Source organism: Leptodactylus fuscus, chromosome 8 (genome assembly GCF_031893055.1).
Source record: "Leptodactylus fuscus isolate aLepFus1 chromosome 8, aLepFus1.hap2, whole genome shotgun sequence".
Lineage (NCBI taxonomy): Eukaryota > Metazoa > Chordata > Amphibia > Anura > Leptodactylidae > Leptodactylus > Leptodactylus fuscus.
This window is the reverse complement of record NC_134272.1, coordinates 2,643,179-2,661,615: the sequence shown is the minus strand read 5'-3', so window position 1 is coordinate 2,661,615 and position 18,437 is coordinate 2,643,179. Positions and strand designations below refer to the sequence as shown.

Sequence of the window (18,437 nt, the reverse complement as noted above, 5' to 3'; positions counted from 1 at the left end):
TGTATGAGGAGATAACCCGACCACAATAAGGACACCATGGCTGGTTATCAGGACACTACATGTATGAGAAGATAACCTGACCACAATAAGGACATCATGGCTGGTTATCAGGAGAGGACACTACATGTATGAGAAGATAACCCGACCACAATAAGGACATCATGGCTGGTTATCAGGAGAGGACACTAAATGTATGAGAAGATAACCCGACCACAATAAGGACATCATGGCTGGTTATCAGGAGGACACTACATGTATGAGAAGATAACCCGACCACAATAAGGACATCATGGCTGGTTATCAGGAGGACACTACATGTATGAGAAGATAACCTGACCACAATAAGGACATCATGGCTGGTTATCAGGAGGACACTACATGTATGAGAAGATAACCCGACCACAATAAGGACATCATGGCTGGTTATCAGGAGGACACTACATGTATGAGAAGATGACCTGACCACAATAAGGACATCATGGCTGGTTATCAGGAGGACACTACATGTAACAGCCTCTTCCTTCTCTACCTTCTCCATAGACTTCTATGTCTGAAGTGTGTATGGAGTCAGATTCTATACAGATGAAGGGTCTGAATGAAGACAAGATGGAGGAGAGCAGCCTGATAAGTGGAGTACGGAATAGATTTAATAACATATATTATTATAATTTTATATATTTACATGTTTCATTAATTTGGTTTTATTGGAGAGAGGCCTTAAAGGGGCGGTTTAAGACGTTAGAAAAAACAAACAATTTCCAGAGAAATTTCTTTTTTCTAATATAATATCCTGAACAGATTGCGAATTGTCTACAGAAGCCCATGCACCTTCAGCTATTCCTCCAGAGCCCGCCCTGGACATGCACGCTCAGCACGATCAAGCATGCATGAGGATAAAGTAGTCGGCTGCAGTCAGACCCCTGTGACAATGGTTTACCTTCCCTGAGCGCAGGAGGACCAACATTGAAATTGCAGACGTCGTCTGCGTTGTGCAGATCCTGTTCAGCATGCAGGGCATGTCTCGTCCACTCACCTGTTCCTCCGGGGTCGGGCTTTCTGTCTGGTCTTATTCCTTTCATCACACAAATGCTCTCCATCACCAGTTTTACAGGACCGGGGGGATTCTGCATAGATTTTACCAGGGAGATATCATTTTGGTTGAGAGTATCGAGCGCTGATATCGCTGCCTTGAGAGCCGGCATGGCCTCTGCCAGATCTCCTTCACATTCATCCTGCAAAGTCACAGCATTGAGATGAAACACAAGGAACCCTCAACCCCTTCCCCAATAATAACATCTCCCAAGCAGTTCACCCACATTCCTTATATAAATCAGATATATGAGCCTTGCGCTACATGTGGATAGGACCTGCCGAGCCACCGGGGACTCACTGATAGAAAACTAGGAGACCTCCGATTTAAAGGGAACCTCCAAGTGAACTGTCCAGGTGAATAGAAGAATCCTTGTAATATATCTTATTAAAGAAATCAGCCTCCTTCCAGTTATTAGGCTTCTCCTCCTCACTTAGGCTACTTATTACAGAATTGCTCTGTACTCACCTCTATGGAGAGGGGAGGGGGGAGGAGGACATCTGGAGACATGGCAGTGGTATAAGGGCTCTCGTACATGTAAGATGGAGCGCTAGACTCGAGCAGCTATTTGTGTGTCTGCCTATGGCTCAGATCTAGTCACGTCTGATCACTTATATGTATTTAGGAGGGGTCTAGACGCTTTACAATCTCATAGGTTATGGACGCTCGGCATTTCGGGATTGGATGTTGATCCAGGGACTTCGTCTAATTGTCATATGTGGAGTTGGGAAGGAATTTTTTCTTCTAATGGGGCAATTGGGGTCAGTTTTGTGAGGATTTCGGCTTCCCCTGCATCAGCTTGGTAGTTAAGTTGGAATTAATGGACTTGTGACTTTATCCAACTTCATCTACTATGTGACTATGTCTTCTCCAGCAGCTCCCTCCTCGCCCTCCCCTCTCCATACACTTCTATCTAAGAAGTAACTCAGCCGGGTTTGTGGAGAAGGATATAGAAAAAAGGGGAGGAAGGGAAAGGAAAAATATACTCAGCCAACTTGTAGTGAAAGTCACTCTCCCATATACAGCTTCCCACTCTGAGATCCGTGGATCTATAGACCGGCTCGGAAAAAATATGCTCCCTCGGTCCGGAGCCAAACGATAGTACATCCAACAAGAAATTGATTCCAGCCAGGTTGCGTGGAAAGATGCAAATATACTTCTTCTTTATTGTTAAAAAGTTTACGAAATCACAGCAGCATAAGCACAACACAGGAATGTGGGCGTCAGACTGACGCGTTTCGGATATGTTATCCTTTGTCAAAGTCTTTGACAAAGGATAACATATCCGAAACGCGTCAGTCTGACGCCCACATTCCTGTGTTGTGCTTATGCTGCTGTGATTTCGTAAACTTTTTAACAATAAAGAAGAAGTATATTTGCATCTTTCCACGCAACCTGGCTGGAATCGATTTCTTGTTGGATGCACTTGTGGAGAAGGAGACAGATTTCATTAATAAGATATAACACAAAGGTTCTTATAATGACCTGGACTGGTCACTTGTGAATTGTGATTTTATAATTGGAGGTTTTATCGCTTTAAGGATCTTGTAATGAGCAGGATCACAAGACTGAAGACATTAGAGACCTTGTAGGGGGCAGAAGGGGCTTCTCCCTGCTCCGTAGCAATCTATGGCTTCAGACATATCTATGAACAGCGAGAATACAAACAATCCAGCAAATCCATGATGGCGGGGGTGCGAGTATACAGCAAGAAGGAGCCTCATGTTATATAGTCTGGGCTATGGCACCCCTTAGCACCCGAGAGGGAGAATCGGCAGTGTCCTATATACTTAGGGAACTAGTCAGAGCCAAATCCTGCTGCTAATCATCTCCATTTCTATCCAAGTCATCCCAGTGCCGATAATTGTAAGCAGAACGCTCTTCGGCGAGAACAAAGGTGTCTAATTGATGAGAATGTGCAGCAGGAATACACCTGGATCTAAGACCCATAGGAGTCCTGCGCTGGAAACGAAGAACCTTCCGCTTCTGGAGAAATCTACGATGTGCTAAGCTGACCTAAATAACCGTGAGATATCTGACAGCTCAGCAAGACGGAAGACACAGGGAAGTCGTCTCCACTGCCTAATGATGAAAAGAATATGTTCCAGAATGTTCCTACATGACCTGCCCAAAATATCATCCTCCACCCCCCATCAGAGCCTCAGCAAGAAGCTTAAAGGGGACTTCCACCTGAAATGTACAGCTGGTGATATGTTCAGAAATGAAAGCCCAGAGACAGACGACGTTCGTTTATTAGGTTTCTTTGGCATTTTTTGAAGATCGGCCATAAAGGGGTCACTGTCAACCAAGCGGAGAGATATCATTGTTTTTGTGAATATGCAAATGATCTCTTTGGAGGATGTTGCTGCTTACCGCCATGAAACAGTGATGACCACCGTATTGCTCCAAAATATTCACAAAAATGGTGATATCTCAGCAACTGAGCCACGAGCGGAAACCCTGTCTATCTATTGTAAGCCGATGGCTGGAAAGGTGCTGGGGGGTGGGGGGGTGGAGCGGAACATCTCACCCAGACTGCATTCTGAGCATTGTTTAAGGGCTGGATTTTTAGGGAATGGTGGGTAGGCTGGTAGTGGGACTTATCATTCCCATCTCCTCCAGTCCACATCTTATGGACACTCAGGCAGTAACTCGGCTGTACAAGAGGTATAAGAAGTCTGCTGGGAGAACAAACTATGGCAGAGCTCGGCTGGAGATGAACCTGCCAATCTGAACCAATCTCTATTACTAGGTGAGGCAACCAACTTATGTTCAGTTACAGCCCAGACGGGAAAGTGTTTGATTTGAATTTTCTTTTGGTACTGCATATTCCACTGTATGTTGGACTGAATAAAGATCTACATTTGGACTATTACCTTAGAGTTGTCTATGCCAACAGCCCAGCACCCCCAGATCCTGACAATATCTATCTATCTATCTATCTATCTATCTATCTATCTATCTATCTCCTATCTATCTATCTATCTATCTATCTATCTATCTATCTATCTCCTATCTATCTATCTATGTGATATGATAGTTCTGGTGACACTAACCTATCTATCTGCAGGGTTGGGTGATATGCTGGGTCTGGTGACAGTAACCTATCTATCTGCAGGGCTGGGGTGATATGCTGGTTCTGGTGACAGTAACCTATCTATCTGCAGGGCTGGGGTGATACGCTGGTTCTGGTGACAGTAACCTATCTATCTGCAGGGCTGGGGTGATATGCTGGTTCTGGTGACAGTAACCTATCTATCTGCAGGACTGTGGTGATATGCTGGTTCTGGTGACAGTAACCTATCTATCTGCAGGACTGGGGTGATATGCTGGTGACAGTAACCTATCTGCAGGACTGGGGTGATATGCTGGTTCTGGTGACAGTAACCTATCTATCTTCAGGGCTGGGGTGATATGCTGGTTCTGGTGACAGTAACCTATCTATCTGCAGGGCTGGGGTGATATGCTGGTTCTGGTGACAGTAACCTATCTATCTGCAGGGCTGGGGTGATATGCTGGTTCTGGTGACAGTAACCTATCTATCTTCAGGGCTGGGGTGATATGCTGGTTCTGGTGACAGTAACCTATCTATCTGCAGGACTGGGGTGATATGCTGGGTCTGGTGACACTAACCTATCTATCTGCAGGGCTGGGGTGATATGCTGGTTCTGGTGACAGTAACCTATCTATCTGCAGGACTGGGGTGATATGCTGGGTCTGGTGACAGTAACCTATCTATCTGCAGGACTGGGGTGATATGCTGGTTCTGGTGGCAGTAACCTATCTATCTGCAGGGCTGGGGTGATATGCTGGTTCTGGTGACAGTAACCTATCTATCTGCAGGGCTGAGGTGATATGCCGGTTCTGGTGACAGTAACCTATCTATCTGCAGGGCTGGGGTGATATGCTGGTTCTGGTGACAGTAACCTATCTATCTGCAGGGCTGGGGTGATATACTGGTACTGGTGACACTAACCTATCTATCTGCAGGGCTGGGGTGATATGCTGGTTCTGGTGACAGTAACCTATCTATCTGCAGGGATGGGGTGATATGCTGGTTCTGGTGACAGTAACCTATCTATCTGCAGGGATGGGGTGATATGCTGGTTCTGGTGACAGTAACCTATCTATCTGCAGGGCTGGGGTGATATGCTGGTTCTGGTGACAGTAACCTATCTATCTGCAGGGCTGGGGTGATATGCTGGGTCTGGTGACAGTAACCTATCTATCTGCAGGGCTGGGGTGATATGCTGGTTCTGGTGACAGTAACCTATCTATCTGCAGGGCTGGGGTGATATGCTGGTTCTGGTGACAGTAACCTATCTATCTGCAGGGCTGGGGTGATATGCTGGTACTGGTGACAGTAACCTATCTATCTGCAGGGCTGGGGTGATATGCTGGTTCTGGTGACAGTAACCTATCTATCTGCAGGGCTGGGGTGATATACTGGTACTGGTGACACTAACCTATCTATCTGCAGGGCTGGGGTGATATACTGGTACTGGTGACACTAACCTATCTATCTGCAGGGCTGGGGTGATATGCTGGGTCTGGTGACAGTAACCTATCTATCTGCAGGGCTGGGGGTGATATGCTGGTTCTGGTGACAGTAACCTATCTATCTGCAGGGCTGGGGTGATATGCTGGGTCTGGTGACAGTAACCTATCTATCTGCAGGGCTGGGGTGATATGCTGGTTCAGGTGACAGTAACCTATCTATCTGCAGGGCTGGGGTGATATGCTGGGTCTGGTGACAGTAACCTATCTATCTGCAGGGCTGAGGTGATATGCCGGTTCTGGTGACAGTAACCTATCTATCTGCAGGGCTGGGGTGATATGCTGGTTCTGGTGACAGTAACCTATCTATCTGCAGGGCTGGGGTGATATGCTGGTTCTGGTGACAGTAACCTATCTATCTTCAGGGCTGGGGTGATATGCTGGGTCTGGTGATACTATAACCTATCTATCTGCAGGGCTGGGGTGATATGCTGGTTCTGGTGACAGTAACCTATCTATCTGCAGGGCTGGGGTGATATGCTGTTTCTGGTGACAGTAACCTATCTATCTGCAGGGCTGGGGTGATATGCTGGTTCTGGTGACACTAACCTAACTATCTGCAGGGCTGGGGTGATATGCTGGGTCTGGTGACAGTAACCTATCTATCTGCAGGACTGGGGTGATATGCTGGTTCTGGTGACAGTAACCTATCTATCTGCAGGGCTGGGGTGATATGCTGGTTCTGGTGACAGTAACCTATCTATCTGCGGGGCTGGGGTGATATGCTGGTTCTGGTGACAGTAACCTATCTATCTGCAGGGCTGGGGTGATATGCTGGTTCTGGTGACACTAACCTATCTATCTGCAGGACTGGGGTGATATGCTGGGTCTGGTGACAGTAACCTATCTATCTGCAGGGCTGGGGTGATATGCTGGTTCTGGTGACAGTAACCTATCTATCTGCAGGGCTGGAGTGATATGCTGGTTCTGGTGACAGTAACCTATCTATCTGCAGGGTTGGTGTGATATGCTGGTTCTGGTGACAGTAACCTATCTATCTGCAGGGCTGGGGTGATATGCTGGGTCTGGTGACAGTAACCTATCTATCTGCAGGGCTGGGGTGATATGCTGGGTCTGGTGACAGTAACCTATCTATCTGCAGGGCTGGGGTGATATGCTGGTTCTGGTGACAGTAACCTATCTATCTGCAGGGCTGGGGTGATATGCTGGTTCTGGTGACAGTATAACCTATCTATCTGCAGGGCGGGGTGATATGCTGGGTCTGGTGACAGTAACCTATCTATCTGCAGGGCTGGGGTGATATGCTGGGTCTGGTGACAGTAACCTATCTATCTGCAGGGCGGGGTGATATGCTGGGTCTGGTGACAGTAACCTATCTATCTGCAGGGCTGGGGTGATATGCTGGGTCTGGTGACAGTAACCTATCTATCTGCAGGGTTGGGGTGATATGCTGGTTCTGGTGACAGTAACCTATCTATCTGCAGGGCTGGGGTGATATGCTGGTTCTGGTGACAGTAACCTATCTATCTGCAGGGCTGGGGTGATATGCTGGTTCTGGTGACAGTAACCTATCTATCTGCAGGGCTGGGGTGATATGCTGGTTCTGGTGACAGTAACCTATCTATCTGCAGGACTGGGGTGATATGCTGGTTCTGGGGACAGTAACCTATCTATCTGCAGGGCTGGGGGGATATGCTGGGTCTGGTGACAGTAACCTATCTATCTGCAGGGCTGGGGGTATATGCTGGGTCTGGTGACAGTAACCTATCTATCTGCAGGGCTGGGGTGATATGCTGGTTCTGGTGACAGTAACCTATCTATCTGCAGGGCTGGGGTGATATGATGGATCTGGTGACAGTAACCTATCTATCTGCAGGGCTGGGGTGATATGCTGGGTCTGGTGACAGTAACCTATCTATCTGCAGGGTTGGGGCGATATGCTGGTTCTGGTGACAGTAACCTATCTATCTGCAGGGCTGGGGTGATATGCTGGTTCTGGTGACAGTAACCTATCTATCTGCAGGGCTGGGGTGATATGCTGGGTCTGGTGACAGTAACCTATCTATCTGCAGGGCTGGGGAGATATGCTGGTTCTGGTGACAGTAACCTATCTATCTGCAGGGCTGGGGTGATATGCTGGTTCTGGTGACAGTAACCTATCTATCTGCAGGGCTGGGGTGATATGCTGGGTCTGGTGACAGTAACCTATCTATCTGCAGGGTTGGGGTGATATGCTGGTTCTGGTGACAGTAACCTATCTATCTGCAGGGTTGGGGTGATATGCTGGTTCTGGTGACAGTAACCTATCTATCTGCAGGGTTGGGGTGATATGCTGGTTCAGGTGACAGTAACCTATCTATCTGCAGGGCTGGGGTGATATGCTGGTTCTGGTGACAGTAACCTATCTATCTGCAGGGTTGGGGTGATATGCTGGTTCTGGTGACAGTAACCTATCTATCTGCAGGGTTGGGGTGGTATACTGGGGTCTGTCCACAGACTTGCACAGTCACAGAAAACACATAATGGAGCTGCAAATGTCACAAAACAGAACATGAAGATCTTTTCATGACCACTACACATAAACGTTAGCAGACGAGTACAGTCCTGAAATATTCATGAGGTTTGGTGCAGCCGTTGCGGCGCTGTCACAGTCCGTTTACAGTATCTGTCATAACTTGATCTTTTCGGTGTAGTTTTCGCTTCTTACACTGTCACTCAGTTCGCGCCGCGCTATACGGTCTGACACTGATCATTATAAAAAATTAGATTGCTGTGTAATGAAATTCAAAAACTGCCCAATATCTCTGCCGGCCTTGTAACTCCGAGCAGACAGGACCTACCTGACTCCGACATAACTCTGGGCCTAAGAATAGAGATGTGTCCTCCACAATGTGCCCGGCCTCTCGCCTCATCAGGTATTATTTATCTCTAAAATGTCTCATCAAAAGGAATCGAAATCCCTTCTATTAGTTCTCTAATACAATCTAAAAAGACCTGATCTGTAATAATACTACCGTCTACAGTCGTGTCCTCTAATACTACCATCTACAGTCGTGTCCTCTAATACTACCGTCTAGAGTCGTGTCCTCTAATACTACCGTCTAGAGTCGTGTCTTCTAATACTACCGTCTACAGTCGTGTTCTCTAATACTACCGTCTAGAGTCGTGTCTTCTAATACTACCGTCTACAGTCGTGTCCTCTAATACTACCGTCTACAGTCGTGTCCTCTAATACTACCGTCTAGGGTCGTGTCCTCTAATAATACCATCTAGAGTCATGTCCTCTAATAATACCGTCTAGGGTCGTGTCCTCTAATAATACCGTCTAGGGTCGTGTCCTCTAATACTACCGTCTACAGTCGTGTCCTCTAATACTACCGTCTACATTCGTGTCCTCTAATACTACCTTCTGGAGTCGTGTCCTCTAATACTACCGCCTGGAGTCGTGTCCTCTAATACTACCGTCTAGGGTCGTGTCCTCTAATACTACCGTCTACATTCGTGTCCTCTAATACTACCGTCTGGAGTCGTGTCCTCTAATACTACCGTCTGGAGTCGTGTCCTCTAATACTACCATCTAGAGTCGTGTCCTCTAATACTACCGTCTAGAGTCGTGTCCTCTAATACTACCGTCTGGAGTCGTGTCCTCTAATAATACCGTCTAGAGTCGTGTCCTCTAATACTACCGTCTAGGGTCGTGTCCTCTAATACTACCGTCTAGAGTCGTGTCCTCTAATACTACCATCTAGAGTCGTGTCCTCTAATACTACCGTCTAGGGTCGTGTCCTCTAATACTACCGTCTAGAGTCGTGTCCTCTAATACTACCATCTAGAGTCGTGTCCTCTAATACTACCGTCTAGGGTCGTGTCCTCTAATACTACCGTCTAGAGTCGTGTCCTCTAATACTACCATCTAGAGTCGTGTCCTCTAATACTACCGTCTAGAGTCGTGTCCTCTAATACTACCGTCTGGAGTCGTGTCCTCTAATAATACCGTCTAGAGTCGTGTCCTCTAATACTACCGTCTAGGGTCGTGTCCTCTAATACTACCGCCTGGAGTCGTGTCCTCTAATACTACCATCTAGAGTCGTGTCCTCTAATACTACCGTCTGGAGTCGTGTCCTCTAATACTACCGTCTAGAGTCGTGTCCTCTAATACTACCATCTAGAGTCGTGTCCTCTAATACTACCATCTAGAGTCGTGTCCTCTAATAATACCGTCTAGAGTCGTGTCCTCTAATACTACCGTCTAGGGTCGTGTCCTCTAATACTACCGCCTGGAGTCGTGTCCTCTAATACTACCATCTAGAGTCGTGTCCTCTAATACTACCGTCTGGAGTCGTGTCCTCTAATACTACCATCTAGAGTCGTGTCCTCTAATACTACCATCTAGAGTCGTGTCCTCTAATACTACCGTCTAGAGTCATGTCCTCTAATAATACCGTCAAGGTTCGTGTCCTCTAATAATACCATCTAGAGTCATGTCCTCTAATACTACCGTCTACAGTCGTGTCCTCTAATACTACCATCTAGGGTCGTGTTCTCTTCCAATGTCTCTGGATCAGGGCACATACCAGTGAATTCGGCACGCTGTCAGCTTTGCAATGGTGTAACAATTACAGTATTAGAGGATCCTCCTTAATAAAGCCCCAGACTGGCTCCAACTTCTTAATAAATCAGGTGCAATGTAAAGCGCTTGTGCTGGTGGACGCATGTTACCCTGCCGCCGCACAGACGTGTATTTGTGAACAGACTGATCGCTGCGCTGTAAGAGAGCGTTCACACTACTGTCGTTGTCTGCTGCTAATGTTCGTTCAGAATCTTACTATCAGACACTCGCTGTGTCCGTGACATTTTGTATGGATATAAATGGACATGGGGTGCGTCTTTTACACTCCGTGCCTGTCCTTAACTGTCCGTTCCCAAAGATGTCCGACTTTTCAAGCGGACAGAAAACCCCGACATGTAACGCTCCCTTATACTTGTGAAGAGAAAGAACTGAGGACATTCACAAACTAAATGGATGCAAAGATGTCAGGCCCGAGCAGCAAACATGTCAGTAAGCTTTCATGTGTGTGACCAGTGAGTGTCTCGGCTTCACAACTCTAAGACGGTGTGAAGTCTCTAAGACGTGTTCAAGAAGGCTGAGAATCTTCCAGTGTATTATAAATAGAAATCCACAGCGAAGACAAGCGGAGCAAATAACTGGCGGGAAATGTTCCCTAAGACACGGGCGAGAAAGACTTGAAGTAACTTGGGTTTTTTTAGCTGAGAGGAGACATTTAGACACAATGAGGATGAATGGAAAGTGCCCAAATCCAGCGACTATTATATAAGTCTATAGTATATCGGGAGATGGTAGGGTGGGTCCGATATCAGGATGGGGGTCCGTGGGTCAACCCTCCGTCTCTACAGAACAGATACAGAATCTTACTATCATCTAATAGGAAATAGACTGTAATAACGGGATCCAAGGTCAGCTCCACATTCGGTGACCTTCTGCTGGACCCATATGGAGTCAAAGCCGGGCCCCCTGGCAGATCCTCTGGTGCTCTAGTAAACCAGCTGGTCACGGCTCATGAAGTAACTTGTATATGGTAAAATAAGATGGTCGGGGGTCTGTCTGTGCTTCCCTTATAGAAAAGGTTTCCATCTGTAACCCCACGTATGTACTACTGAGAGGCTTCCCCTACCGTACCATCGCTCACGTATAAATCAGTGAATTCTGGGCCTTACATCACCAAGCACAATGCCAAGTGTTGGATGGAGGGGGGTGTAAAGAAAAACATTGTCGTTACTGGAGTAATGGGAACGTTTTGAGGACTGATGGATGACACTTCTCTACCTGACAGTCTGATGGATGAGTCTCTGTTTGGTGACTGCCCGGAGAATGGTACCTGCCTGACTGGGGGGGGGGGGGGGGTTAATACTATGGGCTGGATTTTCAGAGATTGGTCTAGGTCCCTTAGTTGTCCCAATCGTATGCTTCCACGGTTGTGGGACACAGTTTGGGTAAGGCCCATTTTTGTTTCAGCATGACTGTGCCCCAATGTATAAAGCAAGGTCCATAAAGTCATGGTTTGGGGAGTTTGATGTGGAAGAACTTGCCCCGACCTCAAACTCTTGTAACATCATTGGGATGAAGTAGAATGGAGATTATGAGCCAGGCCGTCTCACCCAGCATCAGTGTCTGACCTCATAAGTGCTCTGCACTTTATAACTGTTCCTATAGAATTAGATCAAGTCTCTGTCCAGCCACGAACATGGGGGTTACCTTAATTGCCTTAGAAGCTGCGGCCGCTTCATTGGCCACCCTTTCATCTGCCGATACGAGTTCTCTTTTGGCATCGACTTCCACCGTCTCCTCTTCTATTTTAATCATCATCTTCTCCGTTTCGGCTGAAGTTTTAATCAATTCTGGTTGGAGCGCAGTGAGCTCTTTCTGCATAACTGAGACCTAATGCAAATTACATGGAGAGGAGCAATAATTAGCAATTGTACGAGTCAGCGGACCCAGTCACAATGGGAATCATTAAATCTTATTAAACTTAGAAGAAGAAAACAACACAACAAAGAGGCGCCGAACAAGCCGCACTCACCAAACTTCACACCTCCATTTACAAAATAAAAGCTCTTTATACATTCATTGTAAAAGATTAAGAGCTTAACAAATAATGAGCACGGCAAGAAATCTAGGCCAAAGGAGAGACTAAAAGGGCAAGGAATCCGGATAAGCAAAGCAGAATTCATGTCGACTGTTGTTTATATAAAAGTGAGAGTGCAAACCCAGATAAACTACACTGCAGCCGCTGCATGCTACAGACGTGTGTCCGGGCTCCACTGTACTATGCAGAATCTACTGGCTGCTTAAAGGGGATCTCCATCATCTCCCTCTCTAAGCAGTTTGCCTGCTGTCTCTTCTCACTTCCTGTAATCTTCAGCAAGCTGAGGGGCACCTTTGATGGACAGGACTCTATGAAGACCCTCACTAGATCTAGCCATTGCCTTCACCAGGAGAGATTATTTATTATCATTATTAGACATCTAATATACAAGCAGATCACATAATATGCGCAGTAAACGTCTATTACATTACACAGGTTTGTAGAAGTCACTTTCACAGACAATGGGTCTGCAGTAATCTCAATGTGATCTTAGTGTTTCCATAGAGAGATACTATAGTCCAGGTAAGTATAGATAGCCATACACATTAGATTAAAGGATCCAATAAAATAAACCTTTCCAACAGTCCCCGGATGGCAGACGTAGCAGCGAGTATTCGGTATGTTGGTTTATAATATATCTGATGCTGGTGTCTCCGCCGCTGAGGTGTCTGGCATTGGCTTCTCTCCATCATCCCAGTTATGTGCATAATCAGATGGAGGATGGGAAAGATATACAGTAATTTGGACAAACTGACAACTAGGTAACCTTGAGGGGATTTGTCACCAAGTACAAGATGCTAAATGTCAGACATCACTGGATTCTCACCACGGATTGTTGTTGCTTTTTTTTTTATTTTAAGTCCATCTACCCATTAAAGCTAAGGCCCCTGGAAGGTTATATGCAAACTAGCTCTCCAAGTGGGCGGTGACCTGATCAGGGATAGAACAGAAATCACATGACATATGCTGCACTGTGCTTAAAAAAACTGATCCTGTGGGGGCCCGGACTCAGACCCTCACTCACCCGAGATTGGAATTAGCCATAAATCACCTTCTCCGGATTCTTCACTTACTTGTGATGACGCAAACTCCAGTTTCTCCAGACCAACGAGGTAGCGGCTTCTCATAGTATCGACCTCAAGTCTTTTGCTATTGAGCAGGGTCTTGAATGTCAGGATGAGCTCCAGGTATGAGGTTGGCGTCACGTAGTTGTGTCTGCGCAGCGTGCTGTAGTAGCTATCCGACAACTCTTTGACACTTTCTTGGAAGAACTTGCACATGGAAACAACCCTAAGGCAGGAAAGAAGCAGAAACGTTCCAAACATAGACAACAGATTATTACACTGCAATACAAAACCCAATTGTCATCATCTTAGAGAAAATCTTTTTAACAACTTAATAACTGGCAACCAAAATTAACCACCCCTTTAACCATGTGCTCCACATACTCCTTCCTAATGTCATCATCAAGGTCCACATCTTCTAAGAATTTGTTTGCCACCATCTCTAAGGCATCGGTCGGCCAGGTCTGGAACCAATCAATGGTGCAGCAGTTAATTAAGGAGGGAAACATCCGCAGACGATTTCGGAAGGCGTCGCCAATGGGGCTCATTGCTGATGGAAGAATAACATAAGCCAATGTTACAGAGAGTACGTGTCGTAGACGTGGCCTAAGACTGGCGTCTCCTTACCCAGAACAATGTGTAAGTTGGCTTTGACTCTCTCGATGAAGAAGTTGTATATTGCCATAGGGGCGGCCTCGATCTTCCTCCCTTCTGTTCTGGCAATGGATTGCATTTTCTCTACGATATCTGCTTTCTCATCTGCAGGGAATATATTCGGGACGTCTCCTGTGTTCAGTAGCATGTTGATATCTTCCACAAACACCTCATCTTTAATCTGATTATCACAGAACAAAAAGACGGTGTTCTTCCCCGCCACCCCGGCCTGCAGCATTACTTTCTTGACGTCATCGCGCCATTCATTTATGGTGTAGCTCTTGGTTATCTCAATTTGAAAAAGCTCAAATGCGTTCATGAAGGTGGCCAGCTTGGTGGCACTCTGCCGACCGCTACCCCCGATCCCAACCAACAATAGATGGCCGTTGTCCTGTTTCAACACCCGACATATTCTTGAGATATGCTCTATGGCGAACTTAAACATGACCAAAGACATTGGAGCTTTGCTGACGTTATTAAACTCGTCCAGGTAATATTCCATGACTGATGTGAGCTGCTTCAGGTCTGTGATCTCATCGTATACTTTAGTGTCACTGTCAGGCTTGAAAAAGTCTCCAAAGAAGAGACTTCGGATGTTGTCATCGACTACTTTACCAGTAGGTGCCAAGTGGCTTAGAACCTGTGACAAAACACATAAGGATCAAACAGAAGCGATTACCTATGAGAGTTCTTCAAATGTAACAGGGCAAATGATAATGAAGATTTCTAATTAGTATAGGTCATTAATATCAGTTTGGGGGTTTCTAACACCTGTGATACCCGCCGAGAGTTGAAATTTTTGGTGGTGATATGCTGGAGTCTGGTGACAGTAACCTATCTATCTGCAGGGCTGGGGTGATATACTGGGTCTGGTGACAGTAACCTATCTATCTGCAGGGCTGGGGTGATATGCTGGGTCTGGTGACAGTATAACCTATCTATCTGCAGGGCTGGGGTGATATACTGGGTCTGGTGACAGTAACCTATCTATCTGCAGGGCTGGGGTGATATGCTGGGTCTGGTGACAGTAACCTATCTATCTGCAGGGCTGGGGTGATATGCTGGTTCTGGTGACAGTAACCTATCTATCTGCAGGGCTGGGGTGATATGCTGGTTCTGGTGACAGTAACCTATCTATCTGCAGGGCTGGGGTAATATGCTGGGTCTGGTGACAGTAACCTATCTATCTGCAGGGCTGGGGTGATATGCTGGTTCTGGTGACAGTAACCTATCTATCTGCAGGGCTGGGGTGATATGCTGGTTCTGGTGACAGTAACCTATCTATCTGCAGGGCTGGGGGATATGCTGGTTCTGGTGACAGTAACCTATCTATCTGCAGGGCTGGGGTGATATGCTGGTTCTGGTGACAGTAACCTATCTATCTGCAGGGCTGGGGTGATATGCTGGTTCTGGTGACAGTAACCTATCTATCTGCAGGGCTGGGGTGATATGCTGGTTCTGGTGACAGTAACCTATCTATCTGCAGGGCTGGGGTGATATGCTGGTTCAGGTGACAGTAACCTATCTATCTGCAGGGCTGGGGTGATATGCTGGGTCTGGTGACAGTAACCTATCTATCTGCAGGGCTGGGGTGATATACAGGGTCTGGTGACAGTAACCTATCTATCTGCAGGGCTGGGGTGATATGCTGGTTCTGGTGACACTAACCTATCTATCTGCAGGGCTGGGGTGATATGCTGGGTCTGGTGTCAGTAACCTATCTATCTGCAGGGCTGGGGTGATATGCTGGTTCAGGTGACAGTAACCTATCTATCTGCAGGGCTGGGGGTGATATGCTGGTTCTGGTGACAGTAACCTATCTATCTGCAGGGCTGGGGGGTGATATGCTGGTTCTGGTGACAGTAACCTATCTATCTGCAGGGCTGGGGGTGATATGCTGGGTCTGGTGACAGTAACCTATCTATCTGCAGGGCTGGGGTGATATGCTGGGTCTGGTGACACTAACCTATCTATCTGCAGGGCTGGGGTGATATGCTGGTTCAGGTGACAGTAACCTATCTATCTGCAGGGCTGGGGTGATATGCTGGGTCTGGTGACAGTAACCTATCTATCTGCAGGGCTGGGGGTGATATGCTGGTTCTGGTGACAGTAACCTATCTATCTGCAGGGCTGGGGTGATATGCTGGTTCAGGTGACAGTAACCTATCTATCTGCAGAGCTGGGGGTGATATGCTGGGTCTGGTGACAGTAACCTATCTATCTGCAGGGCTGGGGTGATATGCTGGTTCTGGTGACAGTAACCTATCTATCTGCAGGGCTGGGGTGATATGCTGGTTCTGGTGACAGTAACCTATCTATCTGCAGGGCTGGGGTGATATGCTGATTCTGGTGACAGTAACCTATCTATCTGCAGGGCTGGGGTGATATGCTGGTTCTGGTGACAGTAACCTATCTATCTGCAGGGCTGGGGTGATATGCTGGTTCTGGTGACAGTAACCTATCTATCTGCAGGGCTGGGGTGATATGCTGGTTCTGGTGACAGTAACCTATCTATCTGCAGGGCTGGGGTGATATGCTGGTTCTGGTGACAGTAACCTATCTATCTGCAGGGCTGGGGTGATATGCTGGTTCTGGTGACAGTAACCTATCTATCTGCAGGGCTGGGGTGATATGCTGGTTCTGGTGACAGTAACCTATCTATCTGCAGGGCTGGGATGATATGCTGGTTCAGGTGACAGTAACCTATCTATCTGCAGGGTTGGGGGTGATATGCTGGGTCTGGTGACAGTAACCTATCTATCTGCAGGGCTGGGGGTGATATGCTGGTTCTGGTGACAGTAACCTATCTATCTGCAGGGCTGGGGTGATATGCTGGTTCTGGTGACAGTAACCTATCTATCTGCAGGGCTGGGGTAATATGCTGGTTCAGGTGACAGTAACCTATCTATCTGCAGGGCTGGGGGGTGATATGCTGGTTCTGGTGACAGTAACCTATCTATCTGCAGGGCTGGGGGGTGATATGCTGGTTCTGGTGACAGTAACCTATCTATCTGCAGGGCTGGGGGTGATATGCTGGTTCTGGTGACAGTAACCTATCTATCTGCAGGGCTGGGGGGTGATATGCTGGTTCTGGTGACAGTAACCTATCTATCTGCAGGGCTGGGGGTGATATGCTGGGTCTGGTGACAGTAACCTATCTATCTGCAGGGCTGGGGGTGATATGCTGGTTCTGGTGACAGTAACCTATCTATCTGCAGGGCTGGGGTGATATGCTGGTTCTGGTGACAGTAACCTATCTATCTGCAGGGCTGGGGTGATATGCTGGTTCTGGTGACAGTAACCTATCTGCAGGGCTGGGGTGATATGCTGGTTCTGGTGACACTAACCTATCTATCTGCAGGGCTGGGGTGATATACTGGGTCTGGTGACAGTAACCTATCTATCTGCAGGGCTGGGGTGATATGCTGGGTCTGGTGACAGTAACCTATCTATCTGCAGGGCTGGGGGTTATATGCTGGTTCTGGTGACAGTAACCTATCTATCTGCAGGGCTGGGGGTGATATGCTGGTTCTGGTGACAGTAACCTATCTATCTGCAGGGCTGGGGTGATATGCTGGTTCTGGTGACAGTAACCTATCTATCTGCAGGGCTGGGGTGATATGCTGGTTCTGGTGACACTAACCTATCTATCTGCAGGGCTGGGGGTGATATGCTGGTTCTGGTGACAGTAACCTATCTATCTGCAGGGCTGGGGGTGATATGCTGGTTCTGGTGACAGTAACCTATCTATCTGCAGGGCTGGGGTGATATGCTGGTTCTGGTGACAGTAACCTATCTATCTGCAGGGCTGGGGTGATATGCTGGGTCTGGTGACAGTAACCTATCTATCTGCAGGGCTGGGGTAATATGCTGGTTCAGGTGACAGTAACCTATCTATCTGCAGGGCTGGGGGGTGATATGCTGGTTCTGGTGACAGTAACCTATCTATCTGCAGGGCTGGGGGGTGATATGCTGGTTCTGGTGACAGTAACCTATCTATCTGCAGGGCTGGGGGTGATATGCTGGTTCTGGTGACAGTAACCTATCTTTCTGCAGGGCTGGGGGGTGATATGCTGGTTCTGGTGACAGTAACCTATCTATCTGCAGGGCTGGGGGTGATATGCTGGGTCTGGTGACAGTAACCTATCTATCTGCAGGGCTGGGGGTGATATGCTGGTTCTGGTGACAGTAACCTATCTATCTGCAGGGCTGGGGTGATATGCTGGTTCTGGTGACAGTAACCTATCTATCTGCAGGGCTGGGGTGATATGCTGGTTCTGGTGACAGTAACCTATCTGCAGGGCTGGGGTGATATGCTGGTTCTGGTGACACTAACCTATCTATCTGCAGGGCTGGGGTGATATACTGGGTCTGGTGACAGTAACCTATCTATCTGCAGGGCTGGGGTGATATGCTGGGTCTGGTGACAGTAACCTATCTATCTGC

General features: G+C 47.4%; 1 protein-coding gene across 1 annotated transcript in view; it reads right to left on the bottom strand.

Annotated features, from left to right (window-relative positions):
• Window positions 1–18,437, bottom strand: part of DNAH3 (dynein axonemal heavy chain 3) — a 195,244-nt gene that overhangs the window by 22,719 nt on the left and 154,088 nt on the right. Inside the window, exons 48-52 of the mRNA XM_075284877.1 lie at window positions 13,965–14,631; window positions 13,722–13,887; window positions 13,347–13,563; window positions 11,883–12,065; window positions 1,034–1,232 (exon numbers count right to left, since the gene is read on the bottom strand). Of these exons, the coding sequence (XP_075140978.1) occupies window positions 1,034–1,232; window positions 11,883–12,065; window positions 13,347–13,563; window positions 13,722–13,887; window positions 13,965–14,631 (1,432 nt within the window). The remainder of the gene's footprint in view (window positions 1–1,033; window positions 1,233–11,882; window positions 12,066–13,346; window positions 13,564–13,721; window positions 13,888–13,964; window positions 14,632–18,437) is intronic.